The sequence below is a fragment of the Cololabis saira genome, chromosome 7 (genome assembly GCF_033807715.1).
Source record: "Cololabis saira isolate AMF1-May2022 chromosome 7, fColSai1.1, whole genome shotgun sequence".
NCBI lineage: Eukaryota > Metazoa > Chordata > Actinopteri > Beloniformes > Belonidae > Cololabis > Cololabis saira.
Window position 1 is genome coordinate 11,702,480 of NC_084593.1, and position 25,438 is coordinate 11,727,917.

The following is a 25,438-nucleotide window of genomic DNA, read 5'->3' on the forward strand; positions in this document are numbered from 1 at the left end:
CCTAACCCTCCTAACCTCACCCTAACCATCCTAACCTCACCCTAACCATCCTAACCTCACCCTACCCTAACCATCCTAACCTCACCCTAACCCTCCTAACCTCACCCTAACCCTCCTAACCTCACCCTACCCTAACCATCCTAACCTCACCCTAACCATCCTAACCTCACCCTAACCATCCTAACCTCACCCTAACCCTCCTAACCCTAACCCTACCCTACCCCTCCTAACCTCACCCTACCCCTCCTAACCTCACCCTAACCCTCCTAACCTCACCCTACCCCCCCTAACCTCACCCTACCCCTCCTAACCTCACCCTACCCCTCCTAACCTCACCCTAACCCTCCTAACCTCACCCTACCCCCCCTAACCTCACCCTACCCCTCCTAACCTCACCCTACCCCTCCTAACCTCACCCTACCCCTCCTAACCTCACCCTACCCCTCCTAACCTCACCCTACCCCTCCTAACCTCACCCTATCCCTCCTAACCTCACCCTAACTCTAACCTCACCCTACCCCTCCTAACCTCACCCTACCCCTCCTAACCTCACCCTACCCCTCCTAACCTCACCCTATCCCTCCTAACCTCACCCTAACCCTCCTAACCTCACCCTAACCCTCCTAACCTCACCCTAACCGTCCTAACCTCACCCTAACCCTCCTAACCTCACCCTAACCCTCCTCACCTCACCCTACCCCTCCTAACCTCACCCTAACCGTCCTAACCTCACCCTACCCTAACCCTCCTAACTAGGGATGGGAATTCATAAGATTTTTCCGATTACGATTCCATTTTCGATTCTGCTTAACGATTTGATTCTTTATCAATTCTCTTATCGATTCTCATTTGGAAAAAAGGAGAACAAACAATTTTAGTATCAACTTTGTTTTATATCTTTGAACAAAAAAATATAAGTGAGGTCTTAAGACGCCCCCAGCCTTGAGCTCCTCGATGGTGCCAGGGGGTCCCCACAAAATTTGTAATATAAAATATGTATTTAATATAAAATAATAAAATAAATATTCTTGTGTAGAAATTAACTAAATACAACAAATTATTTTGTGGCAATTACACAAGAATGTCCAAAACATGTTCAACACCACAAACTTAGTCACTGCTGGTGACATTCATCTATTCTGGCCTAATGCTCTTCCCTGCCTTGATGAAAGGAGAAGCTGGCGGTAGATGCTCTTTAATTTCTCCATAGATGAGCTGACGAGCTGCAGCTGTGTCCGGAGCGCGCTCAGCATGAATTATGGTTCCACTTTAAATCGACGCAGAGCCTACGGCGTAGGGTACGCCGTACGGTGCGTGTCGCCGCGTACCCTACGCCGTAGCTCTGTGTTGGTGTAACGCGGAACCATAAATCAGCCTTACCACACGCCGGCTGACTCCGCGCTCCCAGCGCATCAGCCGGCCGAGTCCTAACAGTTTCCTCCCTTTGTTGAAATGTCCACATTGCAAGAATTGTCGCCCTGTTGTCATCCTTTTTGGTAAAATGTAACCAAACTTTCAAACGTTTATGCCGCTTTGTCCCCGTGTTTTCCTGCTGGGCGCGAATGCGCACGTTGCGCAACGTGCTTGATGACGTCATTGGCGCCCACTGGAATCGATAAGTGAATCGTTTGCGAAAAAGGCAAACGATTCCAAGGAATTGAAACACTGGGAACCGGTTCTCAACAAGAACCGGTTCTCGATTCCCATCCCTACTCCTAACCCCCCCCATGCTTGAACCACTGATCCACCCTCTTTTCTCTATTGCAGCCCGACAGTCCGTACCAGGGCGGCGTCTTCTTCCTGACTATTCACTTCCCCACAGATTATCCCTTCAAACCGCCCAAGGTGAGTGAACGCCTCGTTCCTGGACCCCCCAGGCCGCTGCCCCTCCCTAACCCTAACCCCCCCCCCCCGCTCCGCTCTGACGTGTCTCCTCCCCCTTGTCTGCAGGTGGCCTTCACGACAAGAATCTATCACCCAAATATAAACAGTAACGGCAGCATCTGCTTGGACATATTGAGATCTCAGTGGTCTCCAGCGTTAACCATCTCTAAAGGTGAGGCGGTTCTACCGAGACCCGGTGACCCGGTACCGGTCCATGTCTGCTCACTGCTGTCTTCTCTCCACAGTCCTTTTGTCCATTTGTTCTCTGTTATGTGACCCCAACCCTGACGACCCGCTAGTGCCAGAGATCGCCCGCATCTACAAAACAGACCCCGTCAGGTGAGTCCGGCCTCCCGCAGGTCAACCCGAGTCCGGTACGGTGCAGTTCTGCTGGTCCTGGTGTCATAAAAATGGACCTAGAACAGTTAAAACAAGCTGGAAGAGCATTAGACCTAATTTGATGAAATAAGGTTTAAAATAACAGGATTATTTGGGTGGTTTTTGCGGATGAGCGGCTGCTTTAATCTGGTTCTGGTTGTTTCTTTCAGTTCCTGGTAGTTTTATTCTGGTTCCTGGTACTTAATTCTGGTTTCTCTTCATTTTATTCTGGTTCTTGGTAGGTTAATTCTGGTTCCTGATAGTTTTATTCTGGTTCCTGATAGTTTTATCCTGGTACCTGGTGCTTGATTCTGGTTCCTGGTAATTAATGCTGTTTTTCCATTTTTTTATTTTTATTTTATTCTGGTTCCTGGTAGTTTTTATTCTGGTCCCGGGTACTTTAATCCTGGTTCCAGGTAGTTAATTCTGCTTTCTCGTCATTTTATTCTGGTTCCTGGTAGGTTAATCCTGGTTCCTCTTAGTTAATTGTGGTTTCTTGTCATTTTATTCTGGTTCTTCATAGTTTAATTCTGGTTCCTGTTGATTTGAATGTTTATTTCATTTTGATTTTGTTTAATGACTGTTTTATTTGTATTCTTTTTCTGATGTTTTGTGTAATTGTTTGGTTTCTTTTGTATTTGTAATTGAGATGCTCGAATAAAGATTTGCTCGAAATAAAGATTTAAATCAGATTTATTCCGGTTCCTCATAGTTTTATTCTGCTTCCTGTTTGTTTTATTCTTGTTCCTGGTTCTTAATCCTGGTTCCTCTTAGTTAATTGTGGTTTCTCGTCATTTTATTCTGGTTGCTTGTAGTTTATTCTTGTTTATGGAGTTTCATTCTAGTTCCTGGTAGTGAATTCCTGTTCTATGTTGTTAATTCTGGTTCCTGGTAGAGTATTCTAGTTCCTGGTGGTTAATTCTGGTTCCGAGTAGTTCTAATCTGGTCTCTAGGGTTTTATTCTGTTTCCTGCAGTGAATTGTGAGATTTAAGACTCCAGCCAATCAGATCGCTGGGCTGACGGCAGCTTCCTGTGTTGGCGGGGCCTCCCCGCGGCCTCTGACCGAGGGTTATATTAGTTTAGAATTTTTCATTTTAGTTCAGTTTTATTTCGTTTTGAGTTTGAGTTAGTTTTCTAAACACGCAATATAGTTTCAGTTAGTTATCGTTTTTGCCTTTTAATTTTCGTTTTTATTTAGTTCAGTTAACGAAATTGGGTTTTCAATTTTAGTTTTTGTTATTTCGTTAGTTTTCGTGAACGATAATAACTTTGCTCTGACCTCCTGTTTCCTGTCCCGCAGGTACAACAAGACAGCTCAGGACTGGACGCAGAAGTACGCCATGTGACCCGCCGGGGCCATGTGACCCGCCGGGGCCATGTGACCCGCCGGGGCCATGTGACCCGCCGGGGCCATGTGACCCGCCGGGGCCCCGCCCCTGGCCTCCGTGGCCACGCCCCCAACCCCTCCCCCTTTTGTTTGTCTCATCAACACGAAGCTTCGAACCCCTGAAGGGCTGCAGCCTCCGAGCTGCGACGGTGCCAACTCCAGAACCAGAACCAGACCCCCGGGGCCGGGCGGACCCGCCCGGCGGGGGCCGGAGGCGGAGCCGCCACTCATGCATGTCAGTGATTGGTTCCCGTGCTGCTCCGAACACTTGTGTCCACGTTTTAAAGGAGAACGGCGGTTTGTTTGTTTAGACGAGTTAGTCGTCGCCAACACTGTTCTGTTTTTGCACTGGAAGAGAAACCGATCGATCAATAATCGCTCCGGCTGATCGATCAACCGATCCCTTCCGGCTGATCGATCAACCGATCGCTCCGCGGATCGATCAATAATCGCTCCGGCTGATTGATCAACTAATCGCTCTGTCATGTTTTCAATAAAGTTGAACAAACTGCAGCCGACGTCCGTCCTCATTTCACCGGAACCAGAACCTCCCGGGTTCCCGCTGTTGGGGGAGCTGGTTCAGTTAATAGAAATGTATCAATAATCGTCTTACGATAGTTATTAATAATGAAAATGAATTATCAAAATTAATCAATAAAAACTGGGCAACACCTGACTCATCAGGAAATAATAACTAAACAGCAGAATCAATCTCCAAGTAGCTGTTGCTGTGTGTGTGTGTGTGTGTGTGTGTGTGTGTGTGTGTGTGTGTGTGTGTGTGTGTGTGTGTGTGTGTGTGTGTGTGTGTGTGTGTGTGTGTGTGTGTGTGTGTGTGTGTGTGTGTGTGTGTGTGTGTGTGTGTGTGTGTGTGTGTGTGTGTGTGTGTGTATATATATATATATATATATATATATACACACACACACAGGACTGTCTCAGAAAATTAGAATATTGTGATAAAGTTCTTTATTTTCTGTAATGCAATTTAAAAAAACAAAAATGTCATACATTCTGGATTCATTACAAATCAACTGAAATATTGCAAGCCTTTTATTATTTTAATATTGCTGATTATGGCTTACAGTTTAAGATTCACAGAATATTCTAATTTTTTTAGATAGGATATTTGAGTTTACTTAAGCTGTAAGCCATGATCAGCAATATTAAAATAATAAAAGGCTTGCAATATTTCAGATGATTTGTAATGAATCCAGAATGTATGAAATTTTTGTAATTGCATTACAGAAAATCACAATATTCTAATTTTCTGAGACAGTCCTGTATACATACATTTTATATATGATTGAAAACTCCATTAACAGGTGATAATAATCTACTTTTGACGATAACTATTTAGTCTACAACTCTACATAAATGATTCCCATGAAGTGAGTCATGTGACTAATGTCAACTTTAGAGCGGAAAAACGAGCTAGCTAGCTGTTTAAGAAAAGAAAATTCTTTGTGAAATTGACTTGTCTATTTCATATTTAACGCTAGTTAGACCTGATGGATAAATTTGTGACAATGGAGATTGTAACGTTACTCCTTCCACGTCTGACGAGGGCAAAGTTTCATCAACCATAAACACGTGTAGGCTAATAAACCAGTCAGGAATTGGTTAATAAGGTGATATAAGCAGAATAAAACACATTCAAAGGTTATTATAAGCCAGGCTTAAAACTTGACACATAAAAAAGAAAAGGAAAAAATAAGAATGACAAGCGGGGGTGCCTGCTCTGTTTTTCTCTCATCCAAGGGGCCCCTGGGCTAAAAACGGTTGGAGACCCCTGCCCTCGGTGCCAGCCTGTTCCCGGGGGCGACAAATATGTATAAAATAAACACAAACAACTTCTCTCATTCAAATGAATCTGAATTTATTTACACAAGTGTTAAAAGATACTGAAACAACTCTTGGGATCAATTCTTATGCTTAAACTACAGAAATACTGAAGACACTAGAATAACTTCACCAGAAAACCAAGTTCTTCTGATGTTTCCAATGTGAAACTAACTTCACGTGCGCTCTGGTCACTCAACTGGGAAATGAGGAAGTTTGTTTTCTGTTGTGGAAGAACAAAGTCATCAAGATGCAGCAACATGGATGCAGCAGTAGACAAACAATAAAATAAACAAACACACTGAAGCTAATAAACCCAGTTGTGACGGGATCAGTGGTCCGGCTCCAGAGGTGTCCAAAGTATTCACATTCATTACTCAGGTAGAAGTATAGATAGAACTAGAGTTTAAAAATACTCCTGTAGAAGTTGAAGTATCAACTCAAGTTTTTTACTCAAGTAAAAGTATAAAAGTACTGGTTTCAAAACTACTTAAAGTATAAAAGTAAAAGTAATGTAAGGGGGAAAAAAGCCATTAAGGACAAAAGCCATTGAAAATGAATGCATCTTAGTATAATGCAAATATATTAAAGAACCATATATGTGTACTATTGAGCATTAACATGTGTTTCAGAGAGCAGGAGATATGATGACTAGTTGCCTATAAGTATTGTAATGGTGCAAAAAGTCAAACTTCAGAGGCATGTTATCATTTATCCTAACCTTTATTGGAATGTACATCCAAGTTTAGTTGCAGGAATCTGAGGGAACGGATGTAAGAACAAAACTGGACAAGAACATCTGAAACAACCACAACCAAACTCACTCTATCCGGATGGAGCAATTTAACTGGATAGTTTTTTTTTAAAGGCCGAAATGAAATAGAGTAACAAGGCTGTTTTTAAAATGTAAGGAGTAAAAAGTACAGATGATTGCGGGAAAATGTAAGGAGTAAAAGTAAAAAGTCGTCTGAAAAATAATTACTCAAGTGAATTATAGATAACCAAAATTTCTACTTAAATAAGGTAACAAAGTATTTGTACTTCGTTACTTGACACCTCTGTCCGGCTCACAACGTGAAACTAAACTAGTTAAATGTGTAACTAAGTTTCTCTGCCCAGAAAACAGCCTCTTACCTGGATCTTTGTTAGTGAAGAAAAAGGTGGTTTATGTCTGGTATAGGTTTGTTAGTGAACAGCTGCAGGAACCTGATCCCACCACACTGAAAAAAATAAATCTAAGCGCATGTAAATATAACACATTTAAATCTGTGATATTAACAATTAAAAATTAAGTTTGCTGCTTTACATGAATACATCTAGTTTTGAACTTAATCTGCATTTGTTCAAAAAACAAGACATTGTGCATTTTTTCCTTAACAAGCAGTATTTATGTAATCCCAGGCAATCTTTTCATTTACACACAAACAACAAGCAATGATCTTGTTTTATTTACTATTCCTTTAACAATTTTAATCTATTGGGCAGATTGACCAACGTTAAAAAATATCTTGCTTTATCTACTTTAAAAAAATTAAGGCAACTTTTTCGCATGAGATTTTTTATGTAGATCAAGAAAGACTAGTCTTTGTATAAACTACTCAATTTTTAGTATGTACAAAATTCATTTGCAAGTAAAGTCAACTTAATTTTTGCAAGTAAAGTCAACTTAATTAATTTATTTATTTTTTTCCTTTAATTTTTTTTCCCTTTTTTCCTCTTTTTTTCTTTTCTTTTTAAAGTCAACTAAATTTTGATAAATAAAGTAAACTTAACACAATTAAGTTGACTGTACTTGCTAAATGTATTATTTACATACAAAAGATTAAGTAGTTTATACAAAGACTAATCTTTCTTGATCTACATAATAATTTCATGCAAAAAGTTGACTTATGTCTTTTAAGTAGATCAAACACAATATTTGTATCAGGAACCTCCCCGGACCCCGAGGGAACCGGGTCCGGTCCAGAAACGGGTCCAGGATCTGGTGTCCAGCATTTCCTGAGGGAATCGTGAAGGTTTTTTTTAAAGCATGTGAAACGTTAGAAACGCACATAAACCAGTTACCATGGAAACGCACGAAAAAGAAGATGAGAGAATAATAACATCCACCCGAGACGAACATGGTGGAGCCGTGGTTCCGTCCCGGGGTTTCCAGGACGGTTTGATGAGACATAAAGAACCTTCCAGGAACTTTCCCTTGGTGCGGTTTCAGGGAGCCCTGGAGATGTTCCTGCTGTTTTAAGCAGATTGTGATGAAGTTGTTGTGAAAAAGGGTCAAAACCTTGGGTAATTTTTTTATCCAGTTGAAACCAGATAAGATCAAGTTTATTTGCACATTTGTTAAAGTACAGAAGAATTCTCATCCAGACGACGCTCAGAGTACAAACATGAGTAAACATTTACAAACTAGAACAGGAAATAAAAAGAATAAAATAACTGTTGGAGCCAATGTGGGTGTTGTTTTGTTTTAGTAGTAGTTAGACTACCAGGCCACCAGGTGGCAGCATCACCATGGTAACGGGTCACTCCAGCAATCAAGGATTAAACAGATGCAGGTGAGTTTGAACGTTTGAAGAGAGAAGAAGGTTTCTAACCGCAATTAAACCGCACTTGTAATGAAATGTTCTACAAACCACGAGAAAACAACAATAACGAGAGAGAGAGGAAGAGAAAGAGAAAAGCAGACAACTAAACAAACCTGAGGTTCGTGTAAAGAAAGTTCAGGCGCTTCATTTACCCCCGAGTTTAGTCACAACCAGTACTGGAGGTGAGGGGGGAAATAAAAACGGTCCAAATCATCCCCCCTTTCCATCCCTTATGTCATTTCATCAATGAATGTGGTTTTACTGCTATTTAACATTTAGATCATCACCAGAAAAATAACACCAGAAAAATGTGACAATTTTCACCTTTTTCAGGTAAATTTTCATTTGAAATAAGTAGGAAAATCTGCCAGTGGGACAAGATTTATCTTCTTATTACAAACAAAAAAATCTTGTTCCACTGGCAGATTTTTCTACTTATTAAGTTAAAATCTACTTGAAACAGGTGAAAATTGTTGTTTTTTCCAGTGATGAGTCTTTTTTTTGGTGTAATGAGATTTTTTTACTAAAATGAGACATTTTAACTAGAAATAAGACAAATATTCTTGTTAAGATTTTGAGTTTTTTCAGTGATCCATTTTACTTATCCTGTGAAGGACAGAGTCATATTGATAAGTTCAGAAAACTGTTTTTTATTTTTGTGTTTTAATGTATTTGATGTAAGCCCAGTGGATATTTAAAGCTTACAGAAGGCTGCATTTAACTGCTGCTATGTCATCCCTGCAGTATTTCTGCAGGTGTTTTGGTCAGTGCTATTATTTGTAATATATTATATTATTTGTAATCAGCACAAATTATCTGTCCCCATATGATAAAATCCACCATCCCCCCTGATTTTCTTTTACAACTCGAGTACTGGTTATAACAATAACAACAATAAGAATAAATATTAGACACTACACCTTAGCGTGTTGCAGGTTTCCTGGTTGGTTGTTAATAAACAGGTAAATTAGTCAAGAAGAAGGAGAGATGAAGAAGAGGAAAATACACGTAATAAAAAAATCATTGTGAACATGAACCTGAACGTAGACAAGAAGAAGAAAAGTTTGACGTTATAAATGTATAAATACCTCGATTGTGTAGATACTAATATTTGTATTTACAGATGTGTTTACTTTATAAGGCAAACATGTGTTTTAGTACTTTAGAACTAAAACATGCTGGACAGAAACGTCAGATCTGGAGAATAAAACCTTCAAAGATGATTCTGGTAATTAACTGTTAATTAGTGAAATATCTCTTTATTTTACAGTTACTTCCTGTTTTTCTGCGACTCAGCATTTATACAAGTTCTCAGATTTATTTAAGTGTTTAATCTTATTGTATGTCTAAAATATATATATATAATAAAATAAATATATATGATATATTAAAATATGATATATATTATATATTAAAAATGCATACATATATGCCTTAGGTTTTTACCAACATGGTATTAACCATTAATATACAGGACTGTCTCAGAAAATTAGAATATTGTGATAAAGTCCTTTTTTTCTGTAATGCAAAAATGAAAACTCAAATATCCTATCTCAAAAAATTTGAATATTCTGGGAATCTTAATCTTAAACTGTAAACCATAATCAGCAATATTGAAATAATAAAAGGCTTGCAATATTTCAGTTGATTTGTAATGAATCCAGAATGTATGACATTTTTGTTTTTTTAATTGCATTACAGAAAATAAAGAACTTTATCACAATATTCTCATTTTCTGAGACAGTCCTGTATATGCAGAAAAAGTAAAAAAACAAACAAAACAAAACAGTGTTTTATCTTCTTAAAATGTGGTTTTCTTTCACAAATGTGAGAATAAAAGTCTAAATTATGTTGAAATGTACAAAACTGTTATTTATGTCGGCTCCCCAGAAGCTCTGGACCTGGACCTGGTCCTGGACCTGGTCCTGGTCCTGGTCCTGGACCTGGACCTGGTCCTGGTCCTGGTCCTGGACCTGGACCAGGTCCTAGTCCTGGTCCTGGTCCGCGGCACCGAGGTGCAGTACCGCCGCGCGGCCGCCAGGCGTCGCCCTCGGCCCCGCGAAGCTGCTGCAGGTTCTCCTGAGAGCGGACCGGATCAGGGAGTAAAGGGGTTTCAAGTGTTTCCAGGTCCTGACGGGGTCTGAGGTCTTGAGTTCTGTTCCAGGTTCTTCCAGGTCCTGGAGGACGTGTTCGTCCTCTTCACGTCATCGTTGGATCCTTCCAGGACGTTTTCAGGAGTAAAGATGTGAACGTGAGCTGCTCGGTGGTGCAGTGGGTTAATCATATACTGAGGCTACAGTCCTCCTGCAGCCGCAGGTTCGAGTCCCAGCCTGCCCACCCTCGCTGCATGTCGTCCCCACCCTTCATGTCTGCAACTTTAATAAAGGGCCACTAGAAAAAAAATCTTAAAAAAAAAGATGTGAACCTTCCTTCCTTCTTTTCTCCCTCCCTTCCTTCTTTTCTCCCTCCCTCCCTTCCTTCCTTCCTTCCTTCCTTCTTTTCTCCGTTCCTTCATTCTTTCCTTCCTACCTACCTTCCTTCCTTCCTTCCTTCCTTCCTTCCTTCCTTCCTTCCTTCCTTCCTTCCTTCCTTCTTTTCTCCGTTCCTTCATTCTTTCCTTCCTTCCTTCCTTCCTTCCTTCCTTCCTTCCTTCCTTCCTTCCTTCCTTCCTTCCTTCCTTCCTTCCTTCCTTCTTTTCTCCCTTCCTTCCTTCCTTCCTTCCTTCCTTCTTTTCTCCCTCCCTTCCTTCCTTCTTTCCTCCCTTCCTTCCTTCCTTCTTTTCTCCCTTCTTTCCTTCCTTCCTTTGTCCCTTCCTTCCTTCTTTTCTCCCTTCCTTCCTTCCTTCCTTCCTTCCTTCCTTCCTTCTTTTCTCCCTCCCTTCCTTCTTTTCTCCCTCCCTCCCTTCCTTCCTTCCTTCCTTCTTTTCTCCGTTCCTTCATTCTTTCCTTCCTACCTTCCTTCCTTCCTTCCTTCCTTCCTTCCTTCCTTCCTTCCTTCCTTCCTTCTTTTCTCCCTTCCTTCCTTCCTTCCTTCCTTCCTTCCTTCCTTCCTTCCTTCCTTCCTTCCTTCCTTCCTTCCTTCCTTCCTTCCTTCCTTCCTTCCTCCCTCCCTTCCTTCCTTCCTTCTTTTCTCCCTTCCTTCCTTCCTTCCTTCTTTTCTCCGTTCCTTCATTCTTTCCTTCCTACCTTCCTTCCTTCCTTCCTTCCTTCCTTCCTTCCTTCCTTCCTTCCTTCTTTTCTCCCTTCCTTCCTTCCTTCCTTCCTTCCTTCCTTCCTCCCTCCCTTCCTTCCTTCCTTCCTTCCTTCTTTTCTCCCTCCCTTCCTTCCTTCTTTCCTCCCTTCCTTCCTTCCTTCCTTCCTTCTTTTCTCCCTTCTTTCCTTCCTTCCTTTGTCCCTTCCTTCCTTCTTTTCTCCCTTCCTTCCTTCCTTCCTTCCTTCCTTCCTTCCTTCCTTCCTTCCTTCCTTCCTTCCTTCCTTCCTTCCTTCCTTCCTTTCTCCCTTCCTCCCTTCCTTCCTTCCTTCCTTCCTTCCTTTTTTCCTCCCTTCTTTCCTTCCTTCCTTCTTTTCTTCCTTCCTTCCTTCTTTTTTCCTTCCTTCCTTCCTTCCTTCCTTCCTTCCTTCCTTCCTTCCTTCCTTCCTTCCTTCCTTCCTTCCTTCCTTCTTTCCTCCCTTCTTTCCTCCCTTCTTTCCTTTCTTCCTTCTTTTCTTCCTTCCTTCCTTCTTTCCTTTCTTCCTTCTTTTCTCCCTTCCTTCTACCAGGCTGGAATCTCTTCCAGGAGTTTCCAGGAGTTTCCAGGAGTTTCCAGGGGCCTTGAACTGGTTTCCATGTGGATTCCAGGGATCGAAGACGCTTCAGATCAACAACCAAAACTGAAGACGGGAGTCGAGAAGAATCTGGAGGTGACGCTGGTGGACCAGTTCCAGGTCCAGGTCTAGTTCCAGGTCCAGGTCTAGTTCCAGTAACTACTACTAACTAATTTCCAGTCTGTTTACGAGAATAAGACGTCATTGAGGAGGATTACGTGTTTTTGATTCAGCCCGTCTTCATCATCATCCCCCTCTTCCTCATCCCCCTCTTCTTCATCCTCCTCTTCCTCGTCCTCCCAGCCTCCCGGAGGACGGCAGCGGGCTAAAGGAGGATAAATATTTAATCAGCTGCTCGGGAGTTTGGGCTTAATTAGTCGGATTCTGCTCCGGCAGAAAGAACGAGAGAAAGAGAGAGAGAGAGAGGGATTCTGGGATGTCAGGAAAACAGAAAATAACCCCCCCCCCCCCAAAACATGGCGAGCAGCAGCCGCCGGCGTGACCTGGAAACATGTTTGATTTCCATCGTTACCAGCATCGATCCGCCAGAGACTCTAAACTCCAGTTCTGAGCCGGTTCTGGACGGTTCTGCTCCCCCGGGACACCAGGGGGCGCCACCGTCGGGACTCAGCGTCTGTGAGTTAATAAAGTCAGAACTTCAGCTTTTTTGCTGCTGAATTACAAATGTATCCAGTTGGAAAATCTTGAGAATCTTTCAGACTTAAAGATTCAAACCTCGTTTATAATTTGTGATATTTTTTGAATCATCACTTTCAGTTTTTTCTCCTTTTATTAATAAGTCATAAAAGTGGATTTTTACAGCTAAATCTGTTTATATTTATTTCTTTATTCACCAAATTTCTTACTTTCTTCCCACACATTTGTGGTGATACAATTCAGGAGTTTTGTCCCTCAAATCAGCAAATTTGGACATTTTGTCAACTCAAAAATGCTAATTGGAGAATTGAAAAAAAATATTTTTGTTGCAAATTTGTGAGATTATATAATATGAATGTCTGTCTTTTTACGTTAATTTTAATTTTTCTATCACAAATGTACATGTAAAGAGCCCCCCCCCCCCCATTCTTACAATAAGATGCAGCTGTTTTAGCACTTAGTTGTTTACTTCTTTACAACAAAGGTGAATGCACCACAAGCATCTTCCTAAAGGCTGTGAACTCCCACAATGCACTGCATTTCTACAAAATAATCCCCCCCCCAAAGAAAAAACTTGGCATGCCCCCAGAAAACCTGAAAACGCCCCTGACTGCAGCAAAAAAGCCTTTTAAATAATGTTTGACCTTTTTTTTCCTTATTTTTCTTTTTTCCTTTCCTTTTTTTCTTGACATTTCGACTTTTTTCACGAAATTTGGACTATTTCCTCGACATTTCGACTTTTTTTTCGACATTTCGACTTTTTTCTCGAGATTGTACATCAACATTAATCTCGACGTTTCGAATGTTTTTATCAAAATTTCGACTTTTTTCTTGACATTTCGCCATTTGCCTTCATTCTAAGGCTTATACATACAAGACTTTTCATTTTTTGCGACTCCAGACATATTCGTTTTTTGTGTTTTTGGTCCAGCTCTTTCAACATTTTGTGTTGCCCACTGATGTAAATTGTCTCTGCGGGGAAACAGGTGAATCCCGGGAACTCTGGGGAGGCGCTGCCGCCGCGGAAAGCCTTATTTGGCGCCGGGAATCAAACGGTGACGCGCCGCGACGGATGAGCCAATCAGGCTCCGGAGGAGCGGCCGGTGCGCCGGGTTGGCCCCCCCTCCTCCCCGCCCGGGGCCCCCGCCCCCTTCCCGGGGTCCCCCGGGAGCTGCGGGGCCCCGGACCCCGGGAGAAGGCGCTCCCCGCCGGGACGGGAGGGGAGGAGAGCCGCCGCGGCCGCCCAATCCCCCGCTTCCCCCGGGAGTCTCCCCCCCCGGCCGCTCCGTCCCTCCTTCCCTCCCGTTTCCTAATCATTTCATTTTAGTCCTTTTTTTTTGAAGCGAGGCTCGTTTTTTATCCCACTTTTCATTTTTCTGCGTGCAGCAGCAGCGGCTGCTCGGCTCCTCTGATCCCCGCTTTCCGCGGCTCCTCTCCCGGCTCCGACCCCCCGGACCCCCGGTCCCCATCACCGGCTCTGCGCGGCTCCCCTCCCCGCTCCAGGCGCCCCGGATCCCCGCAGATGCTGCCCCCGCGCCGGCCCTCCGCAGCCCGGACTGGGATCTAAAACAAACCCCCCGGAGCAGCTTGCAGGACCCGGGACTGTAGTGGACCCGGACCCGGCCCCCCCTCACCCCCCCCGGCCCTGCTCCTCCTCCCCCTCCCTCCTCTTCTCTCCTCCACCTTAATCCAGGTGGTCCTCCGCTTCTTTGAGTCGCGGCTGCAGGGAGGATTTACTCTTCATCTCCGCGGCGGAGTGCTCCAGTCCCCGCTCCCTCAAGGACCCTAGTGTGATGTTCTCCATCCAGGACGGCCTCCCCCGGGGCGGCCTGACCATGAAGGAGGAGCCGCTCCCCACCGGCATGACCCCGGTGCGCTCCTGGATGCAGGGCGCGGGGATCCTGGACGCCAACACGGCGGCCCAAAGGTAAAATAACAACCACGACAATAATAATAATAATTAATAATAGTAATAATAATAATCACGTGAAAGATGCGACAGAAAACTGCGCGACTTTCCCCCCGGATGACAGTCGGGGGTCCCGCAGCAAAACCCCGCAGATTCAAAGTTCCAGCCGAGACAAGTTGAGGTCCAGCAGGAGTCTCGGGGAAATAAAACTCCTCAAATAACCGACCTGAGAGGAAAAGCGGCGCTGATTTTTATTCCAAAGTGAATAATTAAAAACAGGAAAAAAACAAAAACCTAAAAACATCTAAACTGGTCGCATCAGGAGCAAAACCTCCGTGGGGTTTAAATTAGGTTATTTTAAATGACACTTTTGTTTTTTACTTTTTATCACAAATAGTTTAAATTTATTTAACGTATTTTGTGTTTTGTCCCTGATAAGTGGAGCTCCAGCCGCGGCGCCGGGGAGCCGCGCCGCCTCACGCCGCCCGCCTGCGCTCCTCCGCCGGCTGCAAGTCCAGCGGCGCTCCGGTCCACATGTGCGGCTCCGCGGCCACATCTGGATTACATTTCCACATGTCAGTGTTCCACATCCACGGAGGGAAGGATTATCCCCCAGAAACACTCGGGTGGCGGGTCCCGGTCCGCGGAGCGGGGGAAGCGCGTAAAGAGCGCGTCTCACCCCGGACCCCCGGAATTATTCAAGCTGGTGGAGTAATTAAAAAAAATAGGAAATAATAATTATAATAATAATAATGATGACTGAAATTAAACTGAAACTATTTCCCCGTTTTGCTGTTTGAGGTCGTGATGTCACAAGTTTGGAGACTAAATGAGCTGAAATTGATCTAAAATACAAAATTGATCTAAAATACAAAATAAAATGATTGACCTCGAAGATTCACTGCAGGCTTGGAAATAAATAAAAATAGAAATAATAGCAAATCTTAAAAATCATAAAAGTGGGTGATTTTTAAATGAAAATAATTACTGACTAATTCCGGGCGGCCTCGTGAATAAACCCGTCTCAGTTTTAACGTCTCAATTCCGCTTCGGTCCAAACCGTCTCCGTCCCGCGGTTCCGAACCGGTTCCGGGGCTCAGGTGGAAATCTGATCCCGCAAACCCGCCAAACCCGCGCTCGAACCCGCGGCGGGTCCGCGCGGTTTCACCCGCGGAGAAACGTCGTTTAATTCAGCAGAATCTTAAATATATTTATGTTATTCACGTTTTTATTTACGACAGAAAGAAGAAACGATTAAAATCCTTCAGATAAAATAAAACCAGGTGGAGAATAAAAGAGAAGAAAAACATAAAATAAAGAAGATAAAAGAGCAGCGGAGGTCAGAAAATTCAGACACAGATTGAAGCAGCAGGTTGGAGTTTGTTTATCGGTCCGGGTTCAGAACCAGAACCAAAACAAAACCAGTAAAACCCAAAGAAGAAGCTGCTTTAACTTTTGTTTAATTCAGATAAAATCACTGCTCTGAAGGGGAAAATAAATAAAGGGATTTAATAGATAAAATAAAATAGATTTAAAAAAATCTGTTCCAGCTCAGAACCGCAGCGCTGAACCGGGACCGGACCAGAACCGGGTCCAGAAATGTAGAAGAAGAAGAACCGAGATTTGTCTTTATTAACTTGATTTTAAGTAGGAAGTTTGTTCTCGGAGACGCTTCCGTCTCATGTCGGACAGAATCTGCAGAATCTGCAGAATCTGCAGAACCTGCAGGTGGAGGCCGACCCGCCGGGTCACCTGGACCCCCACAGAACCCCCCCAGGTCTCAGAACCCCCCCCTCTGGTACCGGACCCTCCTGAGACACCATGGGGATCCCCGGGTCGCCGTGACGACGGCAGACAGATGTTTCTGCTGCCGGTTCTGGAAACAGGATGAATTCACGACTCCAGTCTCGGGACCTGGACCTGGACCCGGGTCGGGTGGACCTTAACGCCTCCCGTGGACACGGACCCGGTCCGGAGGATTCTACCTGCAGAAGTGTCCACACCTGGGGACCCGGTACCGGTCCTGGGAGTTCCGGTTTCAGCCGTCCTGCGGATTCATCTGACTGTTTGTTCTCTTCTCCGGGTCTCTTCCGGGTCTCCTGGCCTGCTGGAACCGTCCTCAGACGCCCCCATCTCCTCCGGAGGTGTCAGGTGGAGGCCCGGTTCTGGAGGTGTCAGCGGGAGACCCGGTTCCGGAGCAGAACACCGACGTCTCCGTGTCTGGGGACGTTTGGCGCTTCAAATCCTGGTTTAGCCGTTAACGTGGCCGTCCTTGATGGTTCTGGTGGTTCTGGTGGATCTTTAGTGGTTCTGGTGATTCTGGTGGGTCTTTGGTGGTTCTGGTGGTTCTGGTGGTTTTGTGGGTTTCTTCTGGTCTTTATAAAAATGTTTCCTTTCGTATTAATCGTGGCTTCCAGTGAGTCAAAGGATACAGTTTAAAATCTTCCTGCTGGTTTACAAAGACCTGAATGGTCTTGGACCAAAATCCATGCTTGATCTGTTAGTTCCTTATGAAGCTCCCAGACCCCTGAGGTTCATCTGGATCTGGTTTGTTGTGGTTCCAGAACCAGAACCAAGCAAGGTGAGGCAGCGTTCAGTTATTCTGCTCCTCACCGGTGGAACAAACTTCCTGTAGACCTGAGGTCTGCTCCAACTGTAGATCCTTTAAATCAGGGTTAAAAACATTACTGTTTACTGAAGTGTACTCTTAAATTAAATACTTACCTGCTGAACTCTACTGCCCTTATTCTTAACAGCTTGTGCTTTTTATTATTTTACTTCTTTTCTTATCATCTTATTCATAATTTTATTAAATTTTATTTGTTATTTACTGTTTAATTATATCTTGCTGCTTTTAATGTTGATGTAAATCACTTTGAATCACCATGTGTTGAATTGTGCTATATAAATAAACTTGCCTTGCCTAAAAACACGCGGTTTTGGACCGGGTTTGGACCGGGTCCCACGGGTTCGTCCTCGGCTTTGGTCTCCGGTTCTGTGTAAATGTCCCGGTTGGCCCGGTCCTGGTGTCTCTCGGGTCGTAGTCGCTCCGGGACCCGCCGGGTCCAGGTTCTCCTCCGGCGCCGGTGGCGGGCCGGGGCTGAAAATATCTGATGGTTCGGTTCTGAAGACGGAAACCGGGAAGAAAAAGCAGAGAAGTTCAGACCCGAGACCCGCAGAACCGGTGCAGGTGTCGCTGGGGTCAGGCGGTGTCGACCCGGTTGTCCTCCACCAGAACGTCTCCATGTTTCCTGGTTGTTGAAGCCTTTGTTCTGGTTCTGGTTCTGGTTCTGGTTCTGGTTCTGGTTCTGGATCAAGCCGGGGTGATCGTCGTGGTTTAATCGGGAGTCCGGTGTCGGACCGGTGCCGGGACTAAGAACCCGTCCAAAGGTCCATGTTCATTGTTCTGGTATCAGTCGGGTTTGAACTGGGTTTTTCCGCAGAGGAAGTTCTGGAGTTTAAATCCAGTTGCTCGGTTCCGTCGGTGGTTCCGGTCCGAGTCGGACTTTAATCCAACGACAGACGTCAGACGTCCTGGCTCGGTTCTGAAGACGCGGCAGGAAGTTTAGGACCCGTAAACAAAAACCTTTTTCTGTTTGTTGTTGTTTCTAAAATGTTTTAAATCTGATAACACAAATAAACAAATAAACACAAATAAACCAGGTTCCTCTGAACTAAACACAACGTTACTAAATGTAACGTAACTTAACTCACAATAACTCAACTTGTTTTAACTTTTGAACTCCGAACTTCAAATTCGTTCGTCGTCACCGCAACTCCACCATCCATCCATCTCGTCTCAACGATGAATCTGTCGGTTAATTTCTGAATATTTTACTTTGGAGGAGAAAAACCGTCGTCTTCTTCCTGAAAATGTTTCATGGTTCAAACTCAAAAGTTCGGAAATGTTAGAAAAATCTCACGTTAATGTTGGCGTCTTTGGCGTCTCCGTCTCCGGTGGTGTCTCCGTTGCTGTCTTTAACGTCTCTGTTGGCATCTTTGGCGTTTGTGTCTCCATTGGCGTCTCTGCTGGCGTCTTTGGTGTCTCCGCTGGTGTCTCTGTCTACGTTGGTGTCTTTGGCGTCTCCGTTGGCGTCTTTGGCGTTTGTGTCTCTGTTGGCGTCTCTGTTGGCATCTCCATTGGTGTCTCCGTTGCTGTCTTTAGCGTCTCTGCTGGCGTCTTTGGCGTCTCCATTGGCGTCTTACGCATTTTAGTCTCTGATGGCATCTTTGGTGTCTCCGTCTCTGGTGGCGTCTCCGTTTGTGTCTCCATTGGCGTCTTTGGCGTCTCCGTCTCTGGCGTTTGTCTTTAGCGTCTCTGTTGGTGTCTCTGGCGTTTGTGTCTCTGACCCGGCAGCTTTTACTTCCAAGTTTCTTTGGTCCAAAACTGGATTCTTGACCAAATCTGAAACAAACGTTGTTAAGCTTCAGTTTTTCATTAAGATCATTGACCTGATAACAACCCTGAAGATGGAAATGCTGGGAAACGCTCCACAGAGGCGTTTGTAGAAAATATCAGTAAAATATTTGTCTGAAGACGAAACGTCAACAATGTCAGAGATTAATCATGTTTGTGTCATAAAAGACCAACCATCAGATAATCTAAAGTCAGATGTTTTAAACAAAACTGCTTAAAGATAATCAACTAGTTATATTTAAATAAGGAAAGCAAATTAAAATGCATGAAAACGATAAAAAATAATACACGTTTCTCCGTTTAAATCCGTGTGTGTAGTTTTACTTGCTTCTGTAACGCTGTGGGGACCTTCACAGGGGACCAGGGTTGTGAGGACATCTGTAGTTGTGGGGACATTTCTGCCAGATTTCTGTTGCATGTGCTTGAGTTTGTATTTTAACAGCTGCTGTGTGTTGATATCAAGTATACAATGTTTATTTAGTCAAAAGTACATTTTGTCCATTTGAAACCAGAATGTCGTTGCGTTGTGACACTAATCACTTGAACAGGAACTTTTAAAAACATCTGCTTTTATTCAAGAAAGTGATTTAAACATTAAGAGACGTTCATGCACGTATGGAGGCGACATTTCAAGGGTCAGGGAAGCATAGAGAGAAAATCAGACTAAAAAATGGATCAAATAGTTATAAAATAGGTGCAGTTTTTTCTCATCTTATCACATTTTATCTGGGAGTAGTTATTGATCCCCGAGAGGAACGTTAGCGTCACTGCAGCGGCTCCGGGTCAGAATCTGCCGAGAAAACAGATTTACTCAGTCAGGATGAGCATCACACACACACACACACACACACACACACACACACACACACACACACACACACACACACACACACACACACACACACACACACACACACACACACACACACACACACACACACGGACAGGATGGACATAGATTATCCCTTAAAAATAGATAAAAAGCTTCAGCACATGTAGCATCGATGTTTCTGTATGAAAAGCTACAAATGTTCGTCTCAGTCGTAAAATTAAGAAGCATCACATTTACGAGTGTGTGTGATAAGAGTGTGTGTGTGTGTGTGTGTTAAAACCCAGCTGAGGTGAGATTATTCAGTATTAATATTATAATTATTAACATTAATTAATAATATAATTATTAATATTAATTAATGTAAAGTATTGCGTCTTCGCTGAGCTGCCAAGTCTCTCGCGGCCGACGGCGTCCCTGAACGTCTCGTGAAGCCCGGCGAGCAACTGTGGGGTTCTGAAGGTGTCGACTGGACCCGTCAGAACCCGTCAGAACTAGGAATAGGCGATATTTTACCGTTCACGATATACCGTCCAAAAAATTCCCTACGGTAAGAATTTGTCATCTTGCGGTAAAAACGATAAATTCCCGTTGATGACGTTTTTGTGTAAAGCTGATTTATGGTTCTGGGTTAAATCCATGCACAACGTACGTGAAGGAAGGAAGGAAGGAAGGAAGGAGGAAGGAGGAAGGGAGAAAAGAGGAAGGGAGGAAGGAAGGAGAGAGCAGGAGGAAGGAAGGAAGGAAGGAAGGAAGGAAGGAAGGAAGGAAGGAAGGAAGGAAGGAAGGAAGGAAGGAAGGAAGGAAGGAAGGAAGGAAGGAAGGAAGGAAGGAAGGAAGGAAGGAAGGAAGGAAGGAAGGAAGGAAATAAGGAAGGGAGAAGGAAGGGAGAAAACAAGGAAAGAAGGAAGGGAGAAAAGAGGAAGGGAAGGAAGGAGAGAGCAGGAGGAAATAAGGAAGGAAGGGAGGAAATGAGCAAGAAAGAAAGAAAGAAGGATAAATTCCCGTTGATGAGGTTTTTGTGTAACAAACATGGCGGATCTGAGAGCGAGGAGCTTGAGTCATTCCAGTTTTGCAGTACAGGTGGACTCATTTAATTGGTTTTTATCAATTCAATTTAATTGGTGTAGTTTAGTAGTATTTAGTATTCTTTTAGAGCAGTGTTTTGGCTCCAAAGACTGATTGTGGTGATAGATTTATAGTTACAAAGGTGGAGTTGAATTGGTATTTTTTTTATCGTCATTTTTATCGTTATCGGGAACAATGCCAGAAATTATCGTGATAAATGTTTTAGTCCATACCTCCCATCCCTACTCAGAACCCTTCAGAACCTCTCAGAGGACAGGGACTGGACCACCGCTGAAGCTCAGGCTCAGATTGAAGCTGCGCGGTTCCAGTCTGACCTCCTGGTACCACCTGGTACCATCCAAGGATTCTGCTGAGCTCAGCTCCAACACCAGCTTCCTGGTTCTGGAGCATCGCGTTGGGAAAACCTAGCCTGGGAAGCTGCGACCCGGTTCGTCGCTCCAGGCCCAGGTTTCCAGAGGTGGAACCAGCTGATGACAAGAACAGAACCACGTTTATGAAACCTTGAAGGACCCAGATCCCAGAACCGGAGAACCGGTGGTTCCGGTCCGTTTGGACCTCCGCTGTGTTTGTGGCCCGTGACCTTTGACCTCTGCTGCCCAGAACCGTGATTCTGGGGTTGGACCGGAACACGGCGTCGGTCATGTGACCCGCCCACATGTCAACGAACGAATGAATGAATGAATGAATGAATGAATGAATGAATGAATGAATTTATTTCGAACATGTATATATATATATATATATATATATATATATATATATATATATATATATATAAAAACAGTAACATCTTCATATGCACATAGGTTCGAAAAAAGAGTAGGAAGAAGTTTACACTTTTTCCTAGTTCCTACCCCTTTATAACTCTATGACTTTACATTATTGCTATTATTATATCTACACAATATCCATATAAATATAGTCTATTCTATATAAATACTACGTAAACATGCCTATTACTACATAATTATCCATATAAGTATATAGAAAATATAAATATTACATAAATATATCAATATATAGAAAATACAAATATTATATAAATCTATATAAATATATACTATATAAACTACAAAAATATCCCTATAAATATATATATATACGCTACATACACAATGCATCAATCAGTTAGCCTTGCTCCGTCAGCCAAACCCCGTCCACATATCAGTGACTCCGCCCCCAGACGTTTCCAGGAGACGAACCGCGGATAATAAAAACCGCCTGGAGGAACCGCAGGTCCTGATTAGGGCTGGGTTTTGTTAAGAACCTCACGATTCGATTCGATTTCGATTCTTTAGTTTTTGATTCGATTTCGATTCGATATTGATTTAAATGCTTCGATATCGATTCAGTAAGACGTAGAAATACACAAATACCTGTTCGTGTGCAGCCGCCGGCCACAAAACGCAAATCATAAGAAAATGTTGCGCACAGCGCCCCCACTGACCAGGAGCTGAATCGATTCAGAGGCTTTGCTTAATCGATATTGAATTAGGGCGGGGATAATTGCGATGCATCGATTTTTCGATCTTTTTACCCACCCCTAGTCCTGATCCGGACTGGATCTGGTCTTCATGTTAAAAGTAATCAGATTACATCACCTTGCACTCTCAGAAATGCATCATGGGAGTCCTGTGGTGCCGTCGGGGGTTCCCCCCGCCGCCCCTCCCCCGACCGGTTTGTGCACCTTAATAGCGTGTCGGTGCTAATTAGGGCGGCGGCCCGGGAGACGCTGCAATTACCCACAAATCAGTGCAGACGGAGGCCCCGCCCCCCCACGTGTGTGTGTGTGTGGGGGGGGGCTAATTAGTGCACGTGTGAGGAGTTGAGAGCCTCCGGGAACCTGGACCTGGATCCTGTGTTAACCTGTTTAACACTAGGGGGCGTGTTGATCGTTTGGGGGCGTTTCAAACAGAAACAAAATAAAACGCGTAGATAAAAACATTTGTTCCGTTTCCAACTCAGCCTCAGGTCTAATGTTGCACCAGGGTCTGGGTCCACCAGCAGTACTCGAGTTGTAAAAAAAAATCAGGGGGGATGGTGGATTTTATCATATGGGAACAGATAATTTGTGCTGATTACAAATAATATAATATATTACAAATAATAGCACTGACCAAAACACCTGCAGAAATACTGCAGGAATGACATAGCAGCAGTTAAATGCAGCCTTCTGTAAGCTTTAATTATCCACTGGGCTTACATCAAATACATCAAAACACAACAATAAAAAACAGTTTTCTGAACTTATCAATATGACTCTGTCCTTCACAGGATAAGTAAAATGGATCACTGCAAAAACTCAAAGTCTTAACAAGAATATTTGTCTTATTTCTAGTTAAAATGTCTCATTTTAGTAAAAAAAAATCTCATTACACTTAAAACAAGACTCATCACTGGAAAAAAACAACAATTTTCACCTGTTTCAAGTAGATTTTCACTTGAAATAAGTAGAAAAATCTGCCAGTGGAACAAGATTTTTTTTGCTTGTAATGAGAAGATAAATCTTGTCCCACTGGCAGATTTTTCTACTTATTTCAAGTGAAAATTTACCTGAAAAAGGTGAAAATTGTCACATTTTTCATGGTGTTATTTTTCTGGTGATGACTCTAAATGTTGAAATAGCAGTAAAACCACATTCATTTATGAAATGACATAAGGGATGGAAAGGGGGGATGGCAGTTTTACAGGGGGGATGATTTTGACCATTTTTATTTCGGGGGGGGATGCCATCCCCCCTCATCCCCCCTCAACTCCAGTACTGCCCACCAGGAACCACCGGGGTCTGGATCCACCAGGGTCTCTGGGGCTTAATTTAACGGTGTTTAAGGGTCGTGTGACTCCTGCTGCGTTAACTGGTTCTGAAGTGTAAATATTGATCATCTATCAAACCAGCGTTGAAGCGTCTGCATTGATCCATGACGGATTCTGAGGTTCTGAGGTTCGTTCATCACCTTCATCCCGCCAACGATGAGGAACAAGCTGGTGGCCGTCGGCTCTCGTTAGCTAATTACACTCTGTGTGCGTGCGTGCGTGCGTGCGTGCGTGCGTGCGTGCGTGTGTTGGAGCGTATCCCATGATGCTTCAGCAGGGGGTTTAGGCTCAGTCTGAGCAGCTGAACCGGTCTCTGAGGTGGTTCTGGTCTCCTCCAGACCTGGTTCTGAAAGGGACCAGTTAGGATCCAGGAAGGTGGTCCTGGGTGTTTCTGACTACGTTTACATGCAGTCAAAATTTGGGTTATTGCTAATATTCCGGTTACTGAAACATTCAGAATATTCCGTTTACATGGTAATTAATCATTCAGGATATCCCGATCAAACCAGCGACGCACGGAGAACATCATGACGCAATTCCCGTCATTTCCGCTTCTTCTTCCTGTATCCAAATTCAAAACAAATGCTGCTTCGCGCAACTTTTCGCTCACCTTCTTTGAAATCTCGCTATCCCCGTACTTTCTACTTCATTACATTTATGAAGTGATTAGTCTCTTCCTCAATCCAAAAGTGTGGCTTGGTCTTGCGTTTCGCCGTGTTTATAAGAACTCAAAAGACCAGGATTCCTTGCGAAAAGAGCATGCACAGAAAACCAATTCATGTGGCGTTTACATGACCGAATATTCAGGTTTTAAAAGGAGAAACCCAGGGGTCATATTCGGGTTTTTAAAAAAGGAATATAGCAAATTTCGTGTTATTCAAAGGGGTTATTGGTGTTTACATGGCCGTGCAAATTCGGGTTATTGCCAATATTCGGGTTTTAAAAGGGTTATTGATGCATGGAAACACAGTCACTGTGGGCATCACATGAAACTGAGGGGGGTCCAGTCCCGGGGAGGTCCAGGTTCTGTGGGGTCCAGATATCAGCAGGGATCTTTGAGAAACAACTGTTGCTGCTTCCACACTCTCCTCCTTTCTTCCTCTGCTCCTTTCTTCCTCCTCTCTTCCTCTTCCTTCTCCCCCCTCTTCCCCCTCACCTTCCAAATGAGGTGTTAAATGTTGGTAATGGAGGAGCAGAAAAAGGTCACGGCTGCATTAATCTGCCGTCTGGGGGCCAGTGGGGGGGGGCAGAGTGTGTGTGTGTGTGTGTGTGTGTGTGTGTGTGTGTGTTGTGTGGGTGTGTGTGTGTGTGTGTGTGTGTGTGGGGGGGGGGGGGGGGTCTGAAAACAGCCGGAGCGAGAGTAAATATTTGAGTAAATATTTACCCGCTTGTCGTATTGATCAAGTTGATCGTGGAGGTTTTAGGAAACAAAACAAGCAGGAAATGAGGTAAAAATAACTGTCTGCTGGAGGCCCCGCCCTCCATCCAGCAGGAGGCGGGGCCACGTCCTGCAGGAGGTTTATTCATATACTCGTCTGCTCAGCAGCTGCTGGGTTTAGAGACCAGCGTTTCTCACCTTCCACTTCCTGGTTCCTGCAGAACCAGAGACTCGGCCACTCAGCAGCTTCAGCATCAGTGCTGTTTACGTCGACCACGGATGCTCGTTGTGATGAGTTTGGTTATTCGTGAAGAACCCTAGACCCCTAGAACCCTAAAACCTAAAACCACAGAACCCTAGAACTGTAGAACACTAGATCCATAGAAACCTAAAACCATAGAAGATCCATAGAATATATATATATATATATATATATATATATATATATATATATATATATATATATAT

At 43.7% G+C, this 25,438-nt stretch overlaps 2 protein-coding genes across 5 annotated transcripts in view; both read left to right on the forward strand.

Moving 5' to 3' along the window:
* The window catches only part of LOC133446762 (ubiquitin-conjugating enzyme E2 2-like), a 102,298-nt gene that overhangs the window by 11,272 nt on the left and 65,588 nt on the right, over positions 1–25,438 (forward strand). The window contains exons 4-7 of one of the 2 annotated variants that reach the window (XR_009782876.1): positions 1,768–1,845; positions 1,951–2,056; positions 2,130–2,223; positions 3,564–3,699. Coding sequence is in view for 1 of the 2 variants with exons in the window: in XM_061724836.1 (XP_061580820.1) it covers positions 1,768–1,845; positions 1,951–2,056; positions 2,130–2,223; positions 3,564–3,609 (324 nt within the window). In the remaining variant the exon portion in view is untranslated. Of the gene's footprint in view, positions 1–1,767; positions 1,846–1,950; positions 2,057–2,129; positions 2,224–3,563; positions 4,164–25,438 lie in introns of those variants that run through there. The other variant, XM_061724836.1, reaches the window with a different exon arrangement.
* LOC133446761 (transcription factor COE3-like) overlaps positions 13,729–25,438 on the forward strand; it is a 103,394-nt gene continuing 91,684 nt past the window's right edge. For all 3 annotated transcript variants that reach the window (XM_061724833.1, XM_061724835.1, XM_061724834.1), the window contains exon 1: positions 13,729–14,461. In XM_061724833.1, the coding sequence (XP_061580817.1) occupies positions 14,328–14,461 (134 nt within the window). In that variant the 5' untranslated portion in view covers positions 13,729–14,327. The remainder of the gene's footprint in view (positions 14,462–25,438) is intronic.